Genomic DNA, 21650 nt, shown 5'->3' with positions numbered 1-21650 from the left:
GACCTTTTGTGTTGAATATGCTGTGACCTCCCTCTGCTGACTACTGCGACCCCCCCCCCCTCCTGTCTGCAGTGGTGAAGAAGCTGAATGAGCTCTACAAAACCAGCGTCACGTCCTGCCGCTGCCTCAACGTCCGGCTGCAGAGATTCTTCCTCCACAAACAGCGCCTAATGGACCGCATCAACAGCATCACTGCTGAGAAGCTGGTCTACAGCCACACTGTGCAGATGGTAAGGGTCTGCGATTCTGCCTCTTTCTCTCTTTATTTCTCTCTCTCTGTCTCTCTGTCTCTGTCTCCGTTCTTAGGGCCTCATACCTGACTGTTCTAAATGCGGTACACACATGTCCGTATCCACACAAGTACAACAATATCTTACATTGCTGTTATTATCAATATTGGCAAAAAACAAATACAGTACCAGTCAAAATTTTTTTGACAGGGCGGCAGTGTAGCATAGTGGTTAAGGAGCAGGACTCGTAACCGAAAGGTTGCCGGTTCAATCCCCGCTGGGGCACTGCTGCTGTACCCTTGGGCAAGGTACTTAACCTACAATTGCCTCAGTAAATATCCAGCTGTATAAATGGATAACATTGTAGAGTACTGTAACCTATGTAAGTCGCTTTGGATAAAAAGCGTCTGCTAAATGAATAAAAAATGTAAATGTAAAAAAATGTAAAAAAAAAATTTTGGACACACCTTTCTTTATTTATGTTCCACATTTTGGAATAACAGTAAAGACGTCAGAACTATGAAATAACACAAATGGAATTATGCAGTGACCAAAAAAAGTGCTAAACAAATCAAAACTATCTGATAGTTTAGATTCTTCAAAGTAGGCAAAAATATTTTGATATTAAGTTTTTTTCATAAATTCATACATAGGCATCAACTTCACTATTTATATTTGTCTAAGAAACAAATTTCAAGCATTTAAGTGTTAAGTTTTCAGATCAAAATGTCTCTGAATGCATGTTTCCCATTATCTTAATCAGATGTGTCCAAACTTTTGACTGGAACTGTGTATCTGGAAATCTGCTGGACCAGCCCAGGTTTAGTGACTTCCTCCTGAGCGCGTCAGCGGTATCCCTACAGGGATCCAGACCTATTCCTACACCTTTCAGTAAAGTCCCCTTTCCACATCTCTGCATGTCCAGGTGCAGTCTGCTGCATTGGATGAAATGTTCCACCACGGAGAAGCCTCCATCCAGCGCTACCACAAGGCCTTGCTGCTGATGGAGGGCCTGTCCCTCATCATCACCGAGCAGTCAGACATCAGCAACATCAGCAAGTGTAAGTACGACCTTTTCAGTGCACGAGAGACCTGGCAAAGGTGGAACAGACCTCCCTTTGTTCCAGAAGCTCCCAGAATCCCAGAGCCTGCTAACCTTTCCCTACTGCGTAGTCTCAGCCCTATCTGGGTTTACCACATTGACCTCAAACACAGGAATTGACTGAAATACTCAAAGCAATAGGACAGTGACAGTCGCACCAACTAGATCCACCGTGATAATGACCATAATCTGTTTTTTTCATTTGGTAATGTTAATAAATAGTTTGTATTGTCATTACTGAGCCACACTTTTGGATTGTTGCTCCACCATTTACTACACCTAGCACCTTATTGCTGTCAGTGTCAGGTGTGAGACAGTTAAAAAGGTGTGTTTGTATGTGTCTCTCCACAGGTAAGCTATGCATTGAGCGCCGGCTCTCTGCTCTGCAGTCTGGGCTATGCGCTTGAGGGATGTGATCAGAGCCTCCTTTGAGCCAAGTAGTCAGCAGAATTTCCCACCACTTCCCACCACAACGGTTGGCACCCCGGAACCTCTGCTTCCCGCCTCTCCTCACTGTGACCCTGTATCCGCTTCCACCTTCACCTCTGACCTCCACACCACATGCCCCACCCCTCCCTTGCTGCGCCCCTTCAAGCCTTCAAGCCCAAATTTTCTTGGGGGGGGGGGGGGGTGCCTGAAGAACACCCAAGGCTTCCAGTTCCCTCGTATGACAACCAACCCCAGACATCTGCACTGTTAGAGTTGTGAATAAAGGTGCGTTGTTCCCGCTAAAGGGTACCAGCTGAGCATCTGCTCCCATGGTCATCCCTGCCACCGTCAGTCGATTCAGCCGAACATCTGTGAGCCAAGCAGCAAAGCTTATCATTGCAAATGTCTGAGATTTGGCTCTCTGGAAAGACCTGTTTCAAGTGAAATATGAAAGCAGTCCCCTGGACATGAGAACACAATGAAGCTCTGGAGAACCGGAGACAGAGCTGAGTTCTCCAGGAAGGCAGAGTTGTACTGTTCTTGCCAGAAGAACACCCCTGTGCTCAGGCGCAGGGGTCAAAGAAGAACTGCTCTAACAAGAGCGAAGAAGCGCTTGACTCAAAACAAACAAACAAAGCCCCTGTAAAAAAGGCAGGGAACCGCGTTGTCTGAAGAGAAGAACCCATCGTCGGGTAATATGATCCAAGGCTGCTGTTGTAGATGCCCACATTTCATTACCAGCAGGACATGATTCCACCTGATTGTATTTGTTTCCCAGATAGCAAGGCCAAGTGGTTATGTTGCCCTAATTCTTTCATTTCATTTGTCATACCTCTTTATGCATGTGAGGAAATGGCTCACACTCTTCAGTTAAAACGGGTTTTCCTCTTAAACTCGAGAAAATGAAGAAAATGCCATACCAAGCTGAAGATTCCAGCAGAATTTGGAAGCTGTTGACATAGTAGAACGTAACGAGTATGTTTTAAAAAATAAACCATTTGAAACCATTTGGAAGGTGGGCTCGGAATTGACTGGGGTCAAAAAAAGCCCAATTTTTGACCAAAGTATTGTGTAACAGCCATGACGCTGAAAACACGCAAACTGCTGAAAACTCAGACTGGATTTTGCCAGCATTTCCCATTTCCCCCATTCTATTGGTGGACCTTTCCACAAGCTGTTTGCTTTGCATCCCTACATCATGCTGTAGCAATCGCGAGAAGCATTTTTAGACCTATTTACCTGCAAAGGCATATGTAGCACTCTGGCACTCTAAGACAAATCAGTCACCAACAACAATTAACAAAAATCATGGTGTTCTTGTCACAAAAAAACTCACAAAAAATTAATATAATTCATATTGAATCGTTACAACAATGATCTGGTATGCTCTGTAATCACAGGCATTTCAGTGTTCCAAAATGTAGCAGAGCAGTCTGGCAATAGAGAATTGTGTCAAAGACCTACATGAATACCCAGCTGAAGATGTGAAGACAAAGAACACCAAGGAAGAGGCCTTTTAAAATGTTTGCTTTTCTAACTCCCAGTGCCGGAGGTTTGAACAGAGGAGCACTTTAAATATTTTTATATTTATCAAAATTGTGTATGCATAAGACGTCACTACCCCCATTTCCTTAATCCCTTTTCTCAGGCCCCTACCAAATGCTCTTTTCCCTTTACCTGCAGAACGTATGTATGATGCTTATTAAGGATCCCATGTTGTCCAAGACAATGTGGCTTTTAATGTCAGCTTTTTATTTCCCCGTGTTTGTTTTTGTTTGATTTTTTTTTTTAAATTGGAGCGAAAAATAATTGGGTTTCAATTGTGTTTGCTCTTTGTTTAGAAAGAAAGCAGTCATGTGCTGAAGTAGCACAGAACGGGTTGGGGTCAGAAACCCCATGAAAGGCATGTTTTGAACCAAAGTCAGGAATGTGGCTCCTGGACAATCCTATGTAGTCTTCAATCAGTTGAAATATTTTAATTCCATTTGTTAATTATGGGACGAGGTCATTGAGTAGTCCAGATGCCACAAGAGTTGACAGTTCACAGTCGTGGACATTGCAACTTTATGAATCCATAGGTGGACTTACTGGAAAGGGCTGTTGTAGTCTTGGACTACACCTCAGGACGTTTCCATAGGGACAGCACTTCCTATTGTTTTGTCATAGTAACCATTTTCAGTTCCCTTCTGCCGCGATGCTCTGTCCCGAGAGCTGTGTCCAGTTGACACTACCTGAAAGCCAAGCAGGCTGCTGTGTGAGGGGGAGTGTGCGATTCCTGGTTCTACAGAGACCTCAGAGATTGCAGGGTGCCCTTCACGCGAGGCTCATTTGGACTGACCAGCCTGGTGTGAAACGCACCCTGCCCCCCCTGCCCCCCATGCACACCAGAGACCGACATGGACAGCAGGGTCCCAGCCACACCCTTGTTGGCCTGTGTAGTACCAGGCCAGACTGGTACACAGCAGAGCCTGTCCTTTGTATTTATTATTGCACTACTACAAGTGAAAGAATCAGTACTGTATATGAAAGACTTAAAGAAACAAGTATACTTAGATGGAGCTCATCCTGTTTGATTTTCATTTTGTATGCTCTTATATTGGTATTAATTTGACTTTTTTTCTTCATTGTTAGGCTTTTTTTAATTAGGCAGAGTGCATTTTACTTGTCTTGGTTGTTTAGCTTGTTGTTTGTATTGATTGTTGTCTGTGTCTTTATGGAGGAATTCTATAAGCTATAATGAGAAAAATAACAAAAAAAGGCACCTTTGATAGTCAACAAAACAAAATGTGTTCACTGCAAATTTTTTTTTAATATATATAAATGTATTTGTACCTGTATTGAGTGTTTTCGTTTTGTTTTTGTTTCTCACTTAACAGTGAAGCCAAAATGGGATGTAAGTTTGTGAAGAATTGAGAATTCATGTATGCCGAGTGATTGAGTTTGCTTTTTCTTTTTTTTTAGCTACATAGTTGACATTAAACCGGTGAAATGCATGTGTGTATTTGTCAAATGTGGTGGTGGGATGTGCTGGATCTCAGCCTACACGAACCTACAGAAATACAATGTGCTCTCACATAAAGATGTATATCAGGCAGTATCAAAACTCAGTGTGTTGTGTAGCAAGAGGGAGGGCTGCTGCGGTTTAGGGAAAGTTTTGGAATTCAGGCTTGGATGCGCTTGCATTTAGGGGGTGTACAAATTTGCCAACAGACACTCCAGCTTTTTTGTTTGCACCAGTTAGAGGTTGCGCCCCCCTAACCATCTTCCTCTTCACTGCTGCTGTATATAAATGAATGTAATAATGGACACCCAGACATACATTTTCTGTAAATGGTTTACAGTTCACCAAAACCAATGTATATATTTTCATAATACTTGAAAAGTTTGCTACTGTGCGTATAAATAAATCTTTTGCCATTGTTGAGTGTATATTTTACCTTAACCTTTCTGTATCGCTTGTAAATAAGTTCTGTAAATGAGTATTTATTGCTTTAGAGATACACTATAAGGAATGCATTAGGATAATCACCCACTGCCCATAGAAAACTGACTTTCTGTTCACTGACTTTTATGTTCTGCAACCATGTTTTTATTGCTAGACTGTTGTAACATATTATGGGTAGATAATAAACTAAATAAAACTATAGACCTATTTTTTCTGTGTGATGTAACTTTTTGCTTTGAAAGTGCAAGAAAAATAAAGGGTTGGATTTTGAGTCTTGAGTGTCTTCTGTTTTTATGCATAGCATAGTATCAGATGAAAGGCAAAAACGGAGACTGTGTGTGTGTGAATGTTTTTTTTTTTAAGCATTGATCAATGAAAACTTAACACGTCCCTGTTTTTGATTTTTTTTTTTTTTTTCAAACAGTATTCATGCTACATTTCTGCGGATGTTAGTTCGGTCCGCTCTAATAACTTGCTTGAGCACTCACTGGAGAGTGAATGAAAGGTGTCAGTGAGGCTGCTGCTGTCCACTGGATCAGATCGGTTCTCGCAATCCATCACATCCTTGCTGTTCAAAATGATCATCTGTCCTTACAGATAGAAGCAGATTTTGATGTAGATCAACGGTGTCCATCAGAGATCCACTGGATCAAGCCACAATTATTTAATTTGCCCATTTTGCAGTCTGACCAGACCGAGTCATGAACACATCAATGATCACATCAGCGAGGTCGAGTTCAGAGCAGAAAATGCAGCCCAAATTCATCCTTATGCCATGCGAACGAGTTAGTTGGACTGTTTCTTTGCTTTTTGTGGAGGTCTGCTACTTGACAGCATTGTTCTTAATCAATTAGAATCTGTTAGATGAAAGATTATTGACAATTTACAAAAACGGCTTCACAAGTGCTCCCGACGTTTTCTCCCAAACACAAGCAAAGCACCATATTTTTCTTTCAAATGATGTCAAATTTAATTAAGGTGAAGTTCGTATTGTCTCTCAGTCTGCACAGCTCTCGCGATATTTCATTTCCGTCGCGTATCCTCTTATCCTCGCGATATTTGGAAACGCGAAGGTTAGAGTTCATTATGAAAAGTTTTCACGTGTAGTCAGAGCCAGCAAGCTGCGGCGGGTAAGCGAGTACGCTTACTGTGTACTGGTAGTAGGGAAGTATTTCGACTGAGTGCGCGGAAATTGATATCATATCGGAATAGTTCTGTTCTGTTTGGGCTCCCTTTCCTTACATAGGTGGGTAAATCGTAGCTGTAGCTAGCTTACTTTGAGTCGGACAGATTTCGGCATTCATCAATCGCGTCTTGCTCCTTCGCATCTGGAAAATAGTTACATTTACTAAATCGACAAATCAGAGCTTCGTTGTTGCTAATTTAGCTACGCCGAAACTATTGGACGTGAAAGTACGATGTGCGCGTAGTGCTTTATCATGTCCAGGACTATTCTGATAGAAGCACGATGTGCCCCACAGTGACAGTGAAATGCTGGCTAGAGGCTAGCTGGTTAGCTAGCTGCATATCCGCCAGATTGTATTTGTGATATTTTTAATGGGAATGTCACGTGTCAGGTTGCTGCTCTGTTTCTGATTTTTTTTTTATCATTGACTCGATGATGAGTAATGGTAAAATCAGATTACACATTAGGTGCAAGCTTTGCTAGCAAGGTTTGTGAATTTATGAACAGATGAGATATTCATGAGAATATTCATTTTGTGGACTGTCTGTCAGCGGTGTCGTTAGAGAAAGGACCACAGACGACCAGGAGGATGAGCGAAGAGCAGCATCCTAAGGAATGCCCGGCTGAAGAGAACGAGGTGCTCAAGCGGCAAGCAGACGGGAACGGAGAGGGCGATGGACACGTGAAGAGACTGAAAGCTAGTCCGTCTGAACAAGAAGAGAGGAAATATCCCAAGAGAAAAGTGGTCCTGCTCATGGCATACTCTGGAAAGGGCTACTATGGCATGCAGGTGAGTATATAATTTTTGGGGACGTGAAGTGCATACTGCCCGCGATTAAAGGACTCCTAGATCATAATTACATACAGTACTTAATTACAACAGTACCAATACGTGGTACTGTTGAATCTTTGTGGGTAATTGTGTTTTAATGTATTGCTTCTGTTGTATATGCATGTGTCTGTGTATGTGCCTGTGCTTTTCTAGAGAAATGTAGGATGCTCCCAGTTTAAAACCATCGAAGATGACTTAGTCACGGCCCTGGTGAAGTCAGGGTGCATTCCCGAAAATCATGGGGCTGACATGAAGAAAATGTCCTTTCAGAGATGTGCAAGGACTGACAAGGTACTGTAAAGCATTGAGATGTGACCATTCTAGGCAAACATGACTGGGTATTTTTATGCATAATTATTGCATTTTAAATGTAGATTGAGTTAAGTTTAGGATATGTGTTTGTAAGGTTCTGCAAGACCGCAAAGGATATGTTTTGGATTTTTTTTGCCTCTGTTGAGAAGTCTCGTCTCGTGTGACCTGTTGTGTCAGGGAGTTTCTGCAGCAGGTCAGGTTGTGTCTCTCAAGCTTTGGCTGATAGATGACATCTTGGACAAGATCAACAGTCATCTGCCGTCACAGATCAGGGTGCTGGGTGAGTCCAGACTGCCTGCTTCCAATGTCTGAATGTTGCAGAATTTCTTGCAGCCATACTTCCGAAGAACATCCCATTACATTCTTTGCCTGTAAAACATGCTGTTGTTCCTCATTATAGGACTTAAACGAGTAACCGGTGGTTTCAACTCCAAGAACAAATGTGATGCCAGGACATACTCCTACATGCTCCCCACCATTGCCTTTGCCCCAAAAGAGCTGGACCATGAGAACGGCAGCTTCCGTCTGGAGAAGGAAACCCTGGAGAGGGTTAACCGGCTGTTCCAGTGCTACAAGGGCACGCACAACTTCCACAACTTCACCTCCCAGAAGGGTCCTCGGGACCCCAGTGCCCGCCGATACATCATGGACATGGTCTGTGAGGAGCCCTTCGTTCGGCGAGGCATGGAGTTTGCCGTCATCAAGGTGAAGGGCCAGAGCTTCATGATGCATCAGATCCGCAAGATGATTGGCTTGGTGATCGCCGTGGTGAAGGGCTACACTGGCGAATCGATTCTAGAGAAGAGCTGGGGCGAGGAGAAAGTGGACATCCCCAAAGCCCCGGGGCTGGGCCTGGTGCTGGAAAAGGTGCACTTTGAGAAGTATAACAGGCGTTTCGGGGATGACGGGGTGCACGAGCCCTTGGACTGGACCCAGGAGGAGGCAAAGATCTCTGCTTTTAAGGAGGAGCACATCTACCCCACCATTGTGGAGACGGAGCGTGAGGAGAAGTCCATGCTGAGCTGGTTGAGAACTTTGCCCATTCATGACTTTGAAGCCACTGCTGCAGGGCCACAGGATAACAACAGATACTCTACACAGGTGAGCTGGGCTCTGTTCAGCATGGGGTATCAAACTCTTTAGAGGGCTGGTGTGTATATGTCTGTTAATAGCTTCACTAACTTACTCCTGATATACTCAAATATACTCAAATATTTTACTGTGATCTGTTTTGGGAGTGGTACCGACAAACATAAATTGGTTAATTAACCAATTGGATTAAATAAGCCAAGCCTGCATATGGGCCCTATGGGACTTACTTTTAGGAACAACCATTCTAGCAGATATATTTTGAAACTGAAGGGAATGATTGAGTTCTTAATATAGTGCACTGTTAGGGGTTGATTGGGGTTGAGCTATATCTTTTAATGTGTGTTGCGCTGTTCCGATCTGAACTAGATCTCTTGCTTATATCCATAATTTTAAATGCAACTTTTTTTCTCCCTGTTCAAGGATGATGACGAAGATGGCAATGGATCTGATTAAATGATTGGTGAAACTGGATGACCTCTCAAGATTGCATTGCTCGCTGTTTGCTGTTGAAGAAGCAGTTTATCTTCCAACATTTTTAAGATAATACTCAGGTTCTTTTCAAGCTGGATATTAACAATTATTTTATTATGTGGACAAGGGAGGACTCAACTTTAGTTTGATTTAAGGTTCTGGTGTTGAAATATGTTCTACATCATCTTCCATGGTTGAGGGAAGGTGGGCTGTTTGTGAGAGGTTCATGTTTCAGTATCAGATTTAGCTTGATGATCCTGATAACGAGATCTCAATAAGTAAAATCCTCTTTTGTATGTTCCATACAAAAAGGTACAAACAGTTTGCAGAACCAAAAGGTTTCATCATTGTACATATAAATGTATATATGTTTTTTTACAATAAAGCTTTTTTTATGCATCTGGCTTAAAGTATAGTGCAATTCCTCTATTCCAGTTGGATGCATGTTTTGGTTGGGGAGAAAGCTGTAATTTTTGTCCTCCATGTAATTTTGGACTGACCTTGAACTGGGGGAAATGGCTCTTTTATAAAAAAAAAAAAGGTGGTGACTGATGTAAGCTCTTGTCTTTTTAAGACAAAAAAATCCCAGTATGAACAAGTCAATAAACATGTCTGTTTCTTTGTGTTGTCAGTGTCGCTGTATGATCAAAAACAAAAAGCAAAAACACATACTCTCTTTGTCAAAGGTGTCTTTGTTTATTCATATGACTATAACAGATAAAATAATATAATAAATATTAATTGATTTCTAGGCAGGCACTTGTTTCCTTAGGCAAGGTTCTTAATGCAAATGGTAACAACATGTATTTAATTGTATAAATGGAGAATATAAAAATTGTAAGCTCTGAGAGCTGTTCTGGATGACAGTATCTGCAAAGAAAATGTATTGTTTTACATGTGTATGTGTGTGGTTAAAACAACACGTTTACTTGACACATCGATAAACATACACATTCCCAGTGTGTTCATATGTTGAAGTTCTAAGATACATTTGTATTCATTTACACTTGCAGCTTACACAGTTTGAGGGGAAAGTAAGCCATGGCCAATTTAGGCAGAGAAGCATATTCGCTGTGTTATATACATATTGTTTTCTTTCCATCTGAAGAAATATTCTCTTTACACATCCAATTGTTTAGGTATGAGGCGAATACAAAATTTCGCAATTAAATTTTTACCCTTGTTTAATTTTTATAGACATGCACAATTGCTGCATTTGAATTACTTGTGTATATTTTTTATAATGGGTCTTAATAAGCCTTAAATAAGTGTAATTAGTAAGCATAGTCCTATCAATTACTAACGGTGTAGAGAGGAACCGAACCCAAGTCCGCTCGCGCTTAACTTGCCTACGTTTCATTGGAATAGGTTCTGATTGGCTAATAATCACGTCACTCTTTTCGAACGGGCTCACGCACTGAAACAGAATGGGAACTACTTCCGGGTCCTGATAGAATCGAAAGAGGAAAAAATGGTGGTCGCCGCCATGTTTCTGAATGGACTTTCTCGCAAGCATTGTATATAAATATCAGGTTTTGCACCGGTATTACACTACCGAGACCTATAATAATTTGTTCCCAGGGGTCTAAGGGAACTTTGTTCGTGGATGCTGCGGCCGTGGGACTTGAATATTTTGTACGTAAGTGTGAATGAACGGGATGGTGTTTTGGTTTTGTGGGGTGCAATGGAGCACCGGAGCGGCGTGTCTTGTCTTAAGCGCTCTGGATATTTTTGAAACCATTATTGTTGGTAGCGTAAGAAATAACGTAGAAACAGACCTAGCCTGTTCCTGGTCATAATATTTACACAGACCCTTGTTTCACACCGGTCTTCGTGTAGAGCCACAGCATCAGTAATTATAACAAACACGGTCTGTTAAAAGCCTAGCTAGCTAGGCCTAACAACACTTGCTCCCTTTACGAACAGGGAGTAGCTAGCTAGCGATCGTAAGCGGGCTGTTCTTGTTTTCATTGTATGGACACAATAAAAGACGGTATCTAGCTTAGCAATGTAACGTTGTGTACTTATTACTACTCTACTCATTAGCGAATGTAGTGGGACATTAAATCTCTAGTTATATCATTAGCTAACTTAAATGATTTTGTTAGCTGACGTCTTTCATTCGTCGCGTTATTTGAACGGTAAGTTAGCTAGTTGTACTGGATGCTTCACTTTGTTCGCTAGTGAGAAGACTGACCAGATACTCGATTTTATGTGTTAGCTAGTAAGGTAATGTTAGAAATTTGGCATGAGTGATGCTTAAATGACAGCGATTGACGTGATGTAACGATTTCGACATAGCGCAGCGTTAGCGGACATTAGTGATGTTCGTTATAACTGAAAGATGATAGATTGTTGCTACTGTTGTGTTGGTAGATACTGCTCGTTTGTTTCTTTCTGGCGCAATTTTAGTTGGCATTTTTTATCAGCAATATAGCTAGCTAGCTAAAACAGCCAGTTTATATCAGCTTTAATGTTTTTTTCAAATATGTGGCTAGCGGGGAGTATTGACATCTTGGTCAGCTTGGCTTCAGCTGCACATAGGTTTTAGTGTCTGTATTTATCATGGGGCAGATTTAAGCACCTGATGATTAGTAAACTCGCACATTGTCATGTTTTTAAGTCTGTGTCTACATTCGACATAGTTTACAAGCCATGCCACGGTGATAATGAGTTTTTGATACCGTCTTGTCTGTCTTACAGGTGATTGTTTGACATAACAACTGGGGTTCACAATGCACCATGGGAGTGGACCCCAGAATGTGCAGCGACAGCTTCAGAGGTCCAAGTCCTTCACAGGATCTGAGGCGGAGGAGCAGCAGCAGCAGCAACAACAGCAGCAGCAGCCAGCAGCGGGTCAACAGCAGGCCGCCCCAGTCAACCTCCCCCAGTCCCCCGCGGCATCGTTCGCCCCCGCAGCCAGCCCCTCCGCACCGCAGTCCCCCAACTACCAGATAATCATGAGCCGCAGCCCCGTCACGGGCCAGAACATGAACATCACCCTGCAGAACGTGGGCCAGATGGTGACGGGCAACCAGCAGATCACCCTCACCCCCCTGCCCCTGCAGAACCCGGCCTCCCCGGGCTTCCAGCACTCGGCCCCCCAGTGGAGGTTCGAGCACGGCTCCTCCTCCTCCTACATCCAGGTCACCTCCCCGCTGCCGCAGCCCATGCAGCCCCAGAGCCCCACCCAGCACAGTCCCGTTCCACTTCAGGGGGTGCAGAGGGCAGGGGCTCCCGGGGCGGGGCTGGGCGTGTGCGGCCAGAGCCCCACCCGCTTTGTGGACGCCAGCATGCTGGTGAGGCAGATCAGCCTGACCAACCCCACCGGCAGCGGCCATTTCGTCTACCAGGATGGAACCGGACTGGCCCAACTGGCTCCCACCACGGCGGGACAGGTGCAGCTGGCCTCCCCCGGCACCCCGGGCTCCGTGCGGGAACGCAGGCTCTCCCAGCCTCACTCTCAAACCGGCGGGACCATCCACCACCTGGGACCCCAGAGCCCCGTGGCGAGCGGGACCACCTTACCCACCCTGGGCAGCCCGGGCCACATCACCACCTCTAACCTGCCCCCGCAGATCAGCAGCATCATCCAGGGACAGCTCGCGCGTCCCATGATTTTCGAGAAGACCACCCAGGGCATGGTGTCTGGTGTCGGGGCGGCTACCGCAGCCTCTTTCGGCATGCCCAGTGCCATGCCTCCCTCCAGTCCGTCCCGTACAAACCCGCCCCAGGGGCTCCCCAACCCCCCGCTGACCCCCACCGGCACGGCGGTGGGCTCCGTCAAGAAGCAGCAGCCCAAGAAACTGGAGGAAATTGCACCCTCCAACCCGGAAGTGGCCCAGCTCAGAAAGCAGTGCTTGGAGCACCACAACAAGAAGATGGAGAGCCTCAAGGAAGTGTTCAAGGAGTACCTGATAGAGCTCTTCTTCCTGCAACATCTGCAGGGCAACATGATGGACTACTTGGCCTTCAAGAAGAAGCCCTGTGTGCCCCTCTTCACCTACCTAAGGCAGAATGACTTGGACCTTGAGGAGGAAGAGGAAGAGGAGCAGTCAGAGGTTATAAATGATGAGGTAACAGAGGATACATTAATTTCACATGATAAACTGCAGATGTACATTGTCTTGTTCAGTCAAGGGGGGCAAAAGTCAGCAAGAGCAAGATATCAAGAATGCTGTCCATTATATAGTGGTTAGAGAATCGTACCTCGTTGTGGTTTCGGAGAAACCCATGGGACACTGCGGTACACTTGAACTCAGTCAAAAACCCAATGGCATGAATGGATTAGTCACCACTAGATGAAGTCTTTACTGAATGTATTAAAGTAATTACTGCCACTTAACATAATTTGTGGGAACACATTGTTCTGAAATTAACTTTAAAATGCTCTGTGACCAAAACAAAGAAAAACAAAATGGCTGTTTTCTGGTGTGTTCATGACGGCTTCATTGCCAATCCCCCCCCCCAGGTCAAAGTGGTGACTGGGAAAGATGGTCAAACGGGGACACCCGTTGCCATAGCGACGCAGCTCCCTCCCAATGTGTCGGCAGCTTTCTCGGCCCAGCAACAGCAACAATTTCAGGTGAGATCCAAGGCCAGTATGCTGTGTGACTGACTGCTGCCTCTCCAGTGAAAAACGCCTCACATCAAGACACTGGAGGAAGTGACCATCTCTGTCCACGTTCTCATGTTTGGGTTGCTTCTGGCAGACCCTCTTTCTCACACCTCGCGTGTGCTGTTTGTTCACTGACGTGGTCGCGTCCCTGTTTTGGAACCCCGTGCTATGGCCGACGGGTCTGGACAACTGAAACGTCTCACAGCTGTATTTCTTCCTTTATTAACCTTGTGCTTTTCTCCCCCTCGCAGGCGCATCAGGGAACCCCGTCCACCAACATCGCGAACACGGTGGACATAGAAGCATTTAAGAGACAACAGGCTTTGGCTCAAGCAGGTAGGGCGACGGCAGCGGGTTATGTGACGGCGTTATTTTTTTTTGTTTTGTTTTTTAATCTTATTTTACTTTTTTCTTCCCCGTTTTTTTCTTTTCTCTTTATCTTTTTCCGTTTTTACTTTTTTTTTTTTTCCTTTTCGTCCTTTAAATTGCTTCTGCTTTTAGATATCCGGCATCTTCTACTAGCGCTCTGTGTAGAAGTCCCACTCCGTGGAAGGGAAAGCTCTTGAGTGGTGTGCAGAAGAAAGGTCATTGCCTGTGTGCCGAGTGTGTTTTGCGTTATGAGGGTATTGTGTGTTTTAAATCCCAGATCAGGCTAAGAGGCCCCGGATTGACGTTGGTCGCCACGGGATGATTTTCCAGCATCCTGGTGTAGCTCCTTTAGGATCACCTGGGGTTCCTCTCCAACAGCTTATGCCGACAGCGCAAGGTAGGAGTGCTACTACGAGGCAGTTCTGTGTTCTGTTCGATGCTGCTGGAAGTCTTTCAACCCTCAATCGAATCAGACATTACAGAATGCCGGTATTTTTTTTTTCCAACCACGGCGGTACGGCGGACGTCCTGGACAGCATCGACGTCATGTCCGATGGCTGGCACTCTGAGGCAGCCGGAAGTCCAGTATTTAGGGTCAGAATTCATGAGCTCTTCCAGCGCTTGTTCTTTGAGAAAAGGGGAAACTGGAAAGAAGAATGCAAGTCAGAAGAAGAAGGATAAAGGAGTAGCTTCTGAAAGGAACAAAGCCATGGTTTATGATTTTTTTGTCATGTTTTTTTCCCCCATTTTTTCATTTTTTGTTTTTAAATCGACCATCCGCTCCATCTGTTCCTTCTTATTTTGACGTTTGTTCACGTTCTTCTTTGTTTGGACGGCCGCTCACGTGCCGTCGGCGTCTCGGCAGATCCAGAAGACGGACGAGGAGAGCGGGCAGGGGAAAAAAAAACAGCCTTGAAACAGTTCTTTGCACTGGGGCCTGTTTGCTCGCTCGGCGGCCAATTTTTCGCTCTTCCTTTCAGCCCCCATGTTCACCACACCCTCGCCCACCCCCGCCCCCCCTCTCTCCACACGTGTGCCCCTCCACCCTTCCTTTTGCCTTTCATCATTGCATTGTGTCGACCAGGATTCTCGATGCATCTCAGTCCTCGTTTCGTCCGTCCGTCCGTCATCCAGCAGGCTGTCTCTTGTCTTCTCGTTCCATTCGCTCATCTTCAGTTTGCTTTTTCTCCACCATCATCCGTGTCCTCATCGCATTCCGTTCTGGCTTGGTTTCTTTCCCTCAGCGGTGTTTAAGAGAGGGGTTTGGCCTGAGGTGCGGTCGCGCCGCGGCCGAGGTGACGCGTGCGCGTTTGGGGCCCACACTCTCGGTTTGGCTTAGGGACCAGCGGTTGCGTTAGGCGGTCAGGTGAGGACAGGACAGGTCAGGCGAGGGCACTAAATTCAAGAGTGGTCAGGGAGATGCTTCTGAGTCTGCGCAGCTCTGCGCAGGCCTGCTGTCTGCAAGAACCCGTGTCTGCTCTGCTGTTTCATCTGCTTTGCAAATGTGTTTTGTGCACCACAAAAAAAGGAGTTAAATGCAATTTTCCAGCAAGAATGACACTGCTCCATGCATGCTTGACCACATCGTGTTTCTGTGACTGTGCCAAGTTGTCTTTCTTTCCTTTTTTGTTTTTCTTTCTTTCTTTTTTCTTTTCTTTTTTTTTTTTATCCAAAACGTACTTTTATTTATTTTTTGTTTGTTTTTTAGTGCTGCTGATGTGTTTTAGTGCATGATTTGGTTGATATCTAACTGCATACCCTTAACATTTAAAAATGGATGTTTTCTTTTGGTTGTTTTTCATTAACTAAATGATTGTGCTATTATTTAATGGACATATAGATTATATTAGATATTCTCATTTGTCATTTCTTCTGTACTTTAGTCATTTCTTGTGCTAGGAAATTTCATGAGCTACTGCCCCAGCAGTCAGGCACTGTGTGTATTATTTATACGTACTTTCCACTATATAATTAAATAGTGGAAAATGGCGTTTGTTGTTGATTTGCACTGAACAACTATCATGACCCAGGACACTGTATATTTGCATTTCATTTGGAAAAGATGGCAGACAAACCTGATTACTTTGTACCCAAGGGGTTTGTGGCAGATGCCATCTTTGGTTGTTTTTCTTTTTTTTAACAATCGAACCATACATTGCAAGGGAAAGTAATACAGTTCGTATCATAAACCTATTTTATCATAGTTTCTTCAAACCTCTTATAAAGTTTTATCCCTCATTGTTATAGTTGTTTTGGTCACAAGGCTCTTAAGAGTAATTGTTTCCCTGTGAGACCCCGCATAATTAGAGCACAGTAGCTTTCTATTTGACAGCTTTCAGCTGGGAGAGCCCTATTCTTTCTCAGGAGGCTGATATAGACTAACAAAGGCCCCAGCATGGAAGCTTGAGGCTCTGTTCGAAAGCGCTGTCTCACTTTCTCTCTCTTATATGTTGTTCTCCTGCAGTGATTTCTTGAATCTGTGATTATGAAGCAAGGACACAGCTGAAGTGACGTGGGAAGGAGTATGTCAGTATTGCGGAGGAGTGTGTCGTTGGTTTTAACCCTCCCTCCCCTCCCCCCAATCGAAACAGGGCTTTGTTTTCAGTAGGAGGCGCGAAGGTGTGCTCGTAGAGAAGGATCTGTATCAACGACGCTTTGAGTGGGAGGAGCCAGACAACGTCACGCGGAGGCATTGTGCAATATGTTTTATTCTCTCTCTTGTCTCTCGTTTTTTCCCCCCCACCCGCCCCTGTCCGTCCGTCCGTCCGTCTGTGTCCGTTTTTCCTGGGTTCCTCCCCCCCAGGAGGGATGCCCCCTACCCCGCAGGCGGTCCAGATCGCTGGGCAGAAGCAGAGCCAACAGCAGTACGACCCGTCCAAAGGCCCGCCGGTGCAGAACGCCGCCAGCCTCCACACTCCTCCCCCCCAACTCCCCGGGCGCCTGCCGCCCACTGCCCTGCCCATCACGGGCCTGCCGCTCACTCTCTCCCAGCAGCAGCAGCTGGTGGAGACCCAGGCCCAGCCGGCCGCCCAGCTCCAGGCCCAGGTGAAGGTGCAGGCCGGGGGCCCTATTCTGGCCCCCGGGAACCCCCACACCCAGCTCCAGGCCCAGCTGCAGCAGCAGATGCAGTCAGGCCTCCACATCCAGATTCAGGCCCAGCAGCTGCAGCAGCCTCAGCCCGCCCTGCAGCCCGGACAGGCGGTGAGTCTGCGCAGAAGTATTCAGCATTTTCACATTTATATTGAAAGACACAGTGGAAATGCAGACAGCGTTGTGGCCAGTTGGCTAAAAGTAGTGTGATGTAGGAGCGCAGCTCACACAGGTGCTGCTGTTGTACCCTTGGCGTTTAAATTGAGGTGCCTCAGTGGACATCTAGCTGTATAAATGGATTACTAAGCTAAAAGCTATGTCTCTGTGGGTAAGACTGCTAAACGACGACAAAAAATTATTTTTTCCCTTCAAACTAGACGGTGGCTCTTGTGCGTCCCGGAACCGATTCCTCCCAGCCCTGCCAGAGACTGATGGCCAACTCCCTCCCGCCCTCCTCCATGTCCCCCGCCCCCATCGCCACGCCCACCTCGCACCCCTCCACCCATCCAGTTGGCCCAGGCCGCCCCGCCACCTCAAACATCACCCCAGCCGCCCAGTCCAAAATGGCTGGGGTCAACAGCAACTCCTTGCTCAAGCTGTCTGGCCTGGGCCAGACCGCGTCTGCGCAGCCTGCGCAGGAAAGCTCACAGGACAAGCAGGCGGAGCAGGCCAGGCTGGTGAGGACACAACTTTTACTCTTTAATTTTGCTATTTTCCACATTTTAGAACAACAGTATTCATACCTATGAAATGACACAAGTGGAATTATGCAGTCACCAAAAAAGTGTTAATACAAATCAGAACTCTTATTTTAGATTCTTCAAAGAAGCCAGAAAAACTTTTTTTCAAAAATGACATTGTTTTTGGAAATAAATTGATACATGGGCATCAACTTTACTATATTTGTTTAGGAAACAAATTTCAAGCATTAAAGCATGAGTCTTATATCAGGTGTGTCCAAACTTTTGACTGGTGCTGTATATTAAGGCCCGTTTTGCTCTGCTGCTATATGCGGCACTCCGATCGCTAATCACCGTCGCCCTTCCCTCCCCAGGAGAACCAGGTGCACCAGCGCATCGCGGAGCTACGGAAGGAGGGGCAGTGGACGGCCAGCAGGCTTCCCAAACTGCTGGAGGCTCCGCGACCCAAGTCCCAGTGGGACTACCTGCTGGAGGAGATGCAGTGGATGGCTGCTGACTTCGCCCAGGAGAGGAGGTGGAAGATGGCCGCTGCCAAGAAGGTGTGGTGCTGCAGCTGCCGCCGGGTATATTCAGATACGCTGATGTAGAGTCCCGAGTCAGTGATGGCAGACTTTATTTGGTGTCCAGAGCAGAGCTGGCAAAAGGATTGCGGTGTGCGCTAGTGGTAAGGGAAATGGCCTTATAAGATTTCAGGTTGAACTATGAGGCAGGACCCTGCTGTCATATCCTTCCACAAGGTGCTTAACCTGAATTCCTTAATATCCATCCATTGTATGAAAAAAGTTAGATAAACAAGAGCTTGAGTAGTACATCTGCTAAGAAATTGCTATTAAAATGCTCTTCAAGTAAGTGCATAGTTACTGCTGTATGGCCTGGAAGACGTTCAGCCATATGTGTGATCCAGTAGAATTTGGGGGTGAACGGAGGTGCTGAATTAACCTTATCTGCGTCCCTCCCCAGCTGGTGCGCACGTGCGCCCGTTACCATAACGAGCAGAGGCAGGTGGAGGAGAGAGCCAAGAAGGAGGAGGAGGTGCGGCTCCGCCACATCGCCAGCACCATCGCCCGCGAGGTGGAGTTCTTCTGGTCCAACATCGAGCAGGTACGCCTCCACCCCTGCAGAATGGGGCCGCAGTAGTTCCGTTATGCCTTTCCACCCTAATGAGTGAGTCTGCTGCTATTTTGTCCTCAGGTTGTGGAGATCAAGCTTCGGTTGGAGATCTACGAGAAAAGAAGGAAAGCACTCGGCCTTCAAAGAACAAAAAACAAAGGCAAGATTCGAGTTTTCTTTTTTTAATTGCCATTTGCTCTGTTGGGAAGCTTATTTCAGGCATATGTTTGATGCGTTTAGCCTGTGGGCTGCTTGGGGCTTTCTAGGTAATCCACGAAATGTTGTATTTTGCCTGTGGTAAATTTGTCTTTCACACCATCACTTGCTCCCTCAAACATGTGTAAAGCATAAAAGCACACACACCACCGAGGTTACTTATCAACCGTCACCACCATTTATTTGCCATTTACCAGCAGTGAAATCAAGTGGTTATCGATTGCTCTTTTGAATGTGTAATCCAGATGAAGGCAAGTGGGTATTCTAAAATAGAATTTGCTAGCATTTCTTTTAAACGGATTCTGAACGGATTCTAATTGTTGTTCTATGAATTCTTGCCCACTGACTTCAGTAGTCTGCAAGCTGAGACATTATTGCCACAGGGGTAAGCGAAGCTGCTTACCTGGACCTTATGTTGTGTTTGGAGTGCATTAGAATGACTGTGTTTGGAATGTGTTGAGATATTAATATCAAATGCATTGCAGGACAAAGCGTGAAACCTGCCCAGGGGCTGGGGGAGAAAGCTGAAGAAGATGGCCGTTCTGTAAGATCCTTTTCTTTCACCTCTTCATTTTCGTGAGAGTTGAAGGCTTCTGCATGCAGAGAGTCACACATCTGGCCTTTGTTTGGGGATGTATATTTGTATTTTTTTTTTTTCTTCAGATATATATTTGCATTACTTTATCCACTTTATTCAACAGGAGGTGACCTCTGCTCGAAAACGAAAAGCCAGCACTTCAGTGACTGAAGAGGAAGGTACTGAAGCTAAAGTTACACTGTCGTTACTTTGCTAATGGGAGAAAACATGCCTGCCCTTTAGAAAGGTGGTGGTGTTCCTTCTGTAACGGTTGTCACATTGTGAATAGCGGTGTTCCCTCTTGCAGTGGAGGATGAGGAGAGCACCATAGAAGAGCAGGAAGCCATGGAGGCGACGGCAGACCATCAGGCAGAGCTGGCCGAACTGACTAAAGAAGGTAATGCACACAAGAGTAATGGGTTGCGGGGAACTGTGTGGTCTTTTCAGTGAGTTTCTACAAATTTTTGTTGCCATGTTGACTCATCTATTTCTATCCAGTGCAGTTATGAGACTAATGGTTAAGTATATTTAAATAAAAAGGCAAATATTGACTGGCTGAAATATCGGTGGGAATGCGACCTCAAACACTGTCGCAAATCCAGATCGCAAACATGGCATTTGTGCATATGCGGTTTTGTTTGTTTGATCTTGGGCTTGGCCCGTATGCAGCCGTAATTTTAGCACTGTTGTGTTCTCACGCCTCTTTATTGCTTTGTCCCCAGCGGAGATGCCTTTGGACGCCCTGGTGAAGCAGTACGCTGGCGCTTATGCAGAGAACTTTGAGTGGCCCCAGCCAAGCTCCCAGAGCGAGGACGAGGACAGAGACGAAGGTGAGGAGTGACTGTGGAGCCGCCGTTTGCTGCGTTGCCAGTTGAGACGAGGGCAGCTGCTGTTGACATGCTTGATCTATGTTTCACGCTAGTCAGGGAAACGCGTGATTCTGGGGTTAAATGTTTGTTTTCCCGGTCGCTCACAGAGATGGAGGAGTCCCCCCTGGACAGCCCCCACGAGGCGGTGCTGATTGACTCCCTGCTGAACGTGGAGCAGCACCGTGGTGCTGAGAAGGTGACCTCCCTCGGTGCTGACGGCAAGCCCAAGAGGGATATCGTGGAGGTGGCGACGGCCACCGAGCTCATCCTACCCAAGGGTAGCGCCAGGACCACTGCCGCGGTGAGTCCGGAGGGTTTGTCTCCGCCCTTCTCCCGGAGAGGAGTGTGGCTGTAAGACGGCGTGGAGGCCGACCTGCAGCGTCTGAGTGACCTTGCGTCCGTCTCTCTCTCTGTCCCTCAGGTGCGCAGCCCTCCCCCCTTTCTGCTGCACGGCTCGCTGCGGGAGTACCAGCAGATCGGCGTGGACTGGCTGGCCAGCCTCCACAAGAAGCACCTGAACGGGATCCTGGCGGACGAGACCGGGCTGGGCAAGACCGTGCAGACCGTCGCCTTCCTGGCCCACCTGGCCTGTCAGGAAGGTTGGTAGTCTGCTGGAAGGGGGGGGACATATTTGGAGAGAGAGGTTTCTCAGAGTTGAAATTTAAGTGGGAGTTGAAACGTTACCTGTCCTTCCAGGAATATGGGGACCGCATCTCGTGGTGGTGCGGACGTGCAAAATGCTGAGCTGGGAGATGGAATTCAAGCGCTGGTGTCCTGGCTTGAAGATCCTGCTTTATCTGGGCAACAAGAGGGAGCGAAAAATCAAGAGATCAGTAAGCCTTTCTGCTAAAGAATATCATTGGCTGTAGTTGTTTTATTTATTATATGTATTTATTATTAATTTATTTTTTTGTCTCTGTCGTCTTGAGTTTTTTTTTTACTTGTTTTTTTCCATAACTCTTTTTTCATTACTTTTGCTTTAGAGGCACTGTATTTAGCCA

The 21650-nt window shown here is 45.9% G+C and overlaps 3 protein-coding genes across 10 annotated transcripts in view; all 3 read left to right on the top strand.

Moving 5' to 3' along the window:
* Window positions 1–2382, top strand: part of ulk1a (unc-51 like autophagy activating kinase 1a) — a 29731-nt gene extending 27349 nt beyond the window's left edge. For all 4 annotated transcript variants that reach the window (XM_036526498.1, XM_036526496.1, XM_036526497.1 and 1 more), the window contains exons 26-28: window positions 73–230; window positions 1156–1291; window positions 1684–2382. In XM_036526498.1, the coding sequence (XP_036382391.1) occupies window positions 73–230; window positions 1156–1291; window positions 1684–1739 (350 nt within the window). In that variant the 3' untranslated portion in view covers window positions 1740–2382. The remainder of the gene's footprint in view (window positions 1–72; window positions 231–1155; window positions 1292–1683) is intronic.
* A 3928-nt stretch (window positions 2383–6310) lies between these two features.
* On the top strand, window positions 6311–9225 carry LOC118776284 (tRNA pseudouridine synthase A-like). Of its 2 annotated transcripts, none has more exons than XM_036526500.1 (6): window positions 6311–6336; window positions 6944–7182; window positions 7378–7515; window positions 7714–7816; window positions 7937–8637; window positions 9049–9225. In XM_036526500.1, exons 2-6 carry the CDS (start codon window positions 6982–6984, stop codon window positions 9079–9081), a joined length of 1176 nt encoding a protein of 391 aa, XP_036382393.1. In that variant the 5' UTR covers window positions 6311–6336; window positions 6944–6981; the 3' UTR covers window positions 9082–9225. The 2 variants fall into 2 exon arrangements, with proteins under 2 accessions (XP_036382393.1, XP_036382392.1); XM_036526499.1 differs by having other exon boundaries at window positions 6311–6452.
* A 1344-nt stretch (window positions 9226–10569) lies between these two features.
* The window catches only part of ep400 (E1A binding protein p400), a 33287-nt gene continuing 22206 nt past the window's right edge, over window positions 10570–21650 (top strand). For 3 of the 4 annotated variants that reach the window (XM_036526493.1, XM_036526491.1, XM_036526490.1), the window contains exons 1-17: window positions 10570–10734; window positions 11803–13175; window positions 13571–13684; window positions 13969–14053; window positions 14364–14483; window positions 16890–17287; window positions 17554–17853; window positions 18231–18416; window positions 18838–18978; window positions 19069–19147; window positions 19689–19747; window positions 19905–19959; window positions 20088–20177; window positions 20503–20610; window positions 20757–20950; window positions 21071–21248; window positions 21346–21482. In XM_036526493.1, the coding sequence (XP_036382386.1) occupies window positions 11835–13175; window positions 13571–13684; window positions 13969–14053; window positions 14364–14483; window positions 16890–17287; window positions 17554–17853; window positions 18231–18416; window positions 18838–18978; window positions 19069–19147; window positions 19689–19747; window positions 19905–19959; window positions 20088–20177; window positions 20503–20610; window positions 20757–20950; window positions 21071–21248; window positions 21346–21482 (3585 nt within the window). In that variant the 5' untranslated portion in view covers window positions 10570–10734; window positions 11803–11834. The remainder of the gene's footprint in view (window positions 10735–11802; window positions 13176–13570; window positions 13685–13968; window positions 14054–14363; window positions 14484–16889; window positions 17288–17553; window positions 17854–18230; window positions 18417–18837; window positions 18979–19068; window positions 19148–19688; window positions 19748–19904; window positions 19960–20087; window positions 20178–20502; window positions 20611–20756; window positions 20951–21070; window positions 21249–21345; window positions 21483–21650) is intronic. The other variant, XM_036526492.1, reaches the window with a different exon arrangement.

This window comes from Megalops cyprinoides, chromosome 4 (genome assembly GCF_013368585.1).
Source record: "Megalops cyprinoides isolate fMegCyp1 chromosome 4, fMegCyp1.pri, whole genome shotgun sequence".
NCBI classification, from domain to species: Eukaryota; Metazoa; Chordata; class Actinopteri; order Elopiformes; family Megalopidae; genus Megalops; species Megalops cyprinoides.
This window is presented reverse-complemented; position numbering and strand designations above follow the sequence as displayed.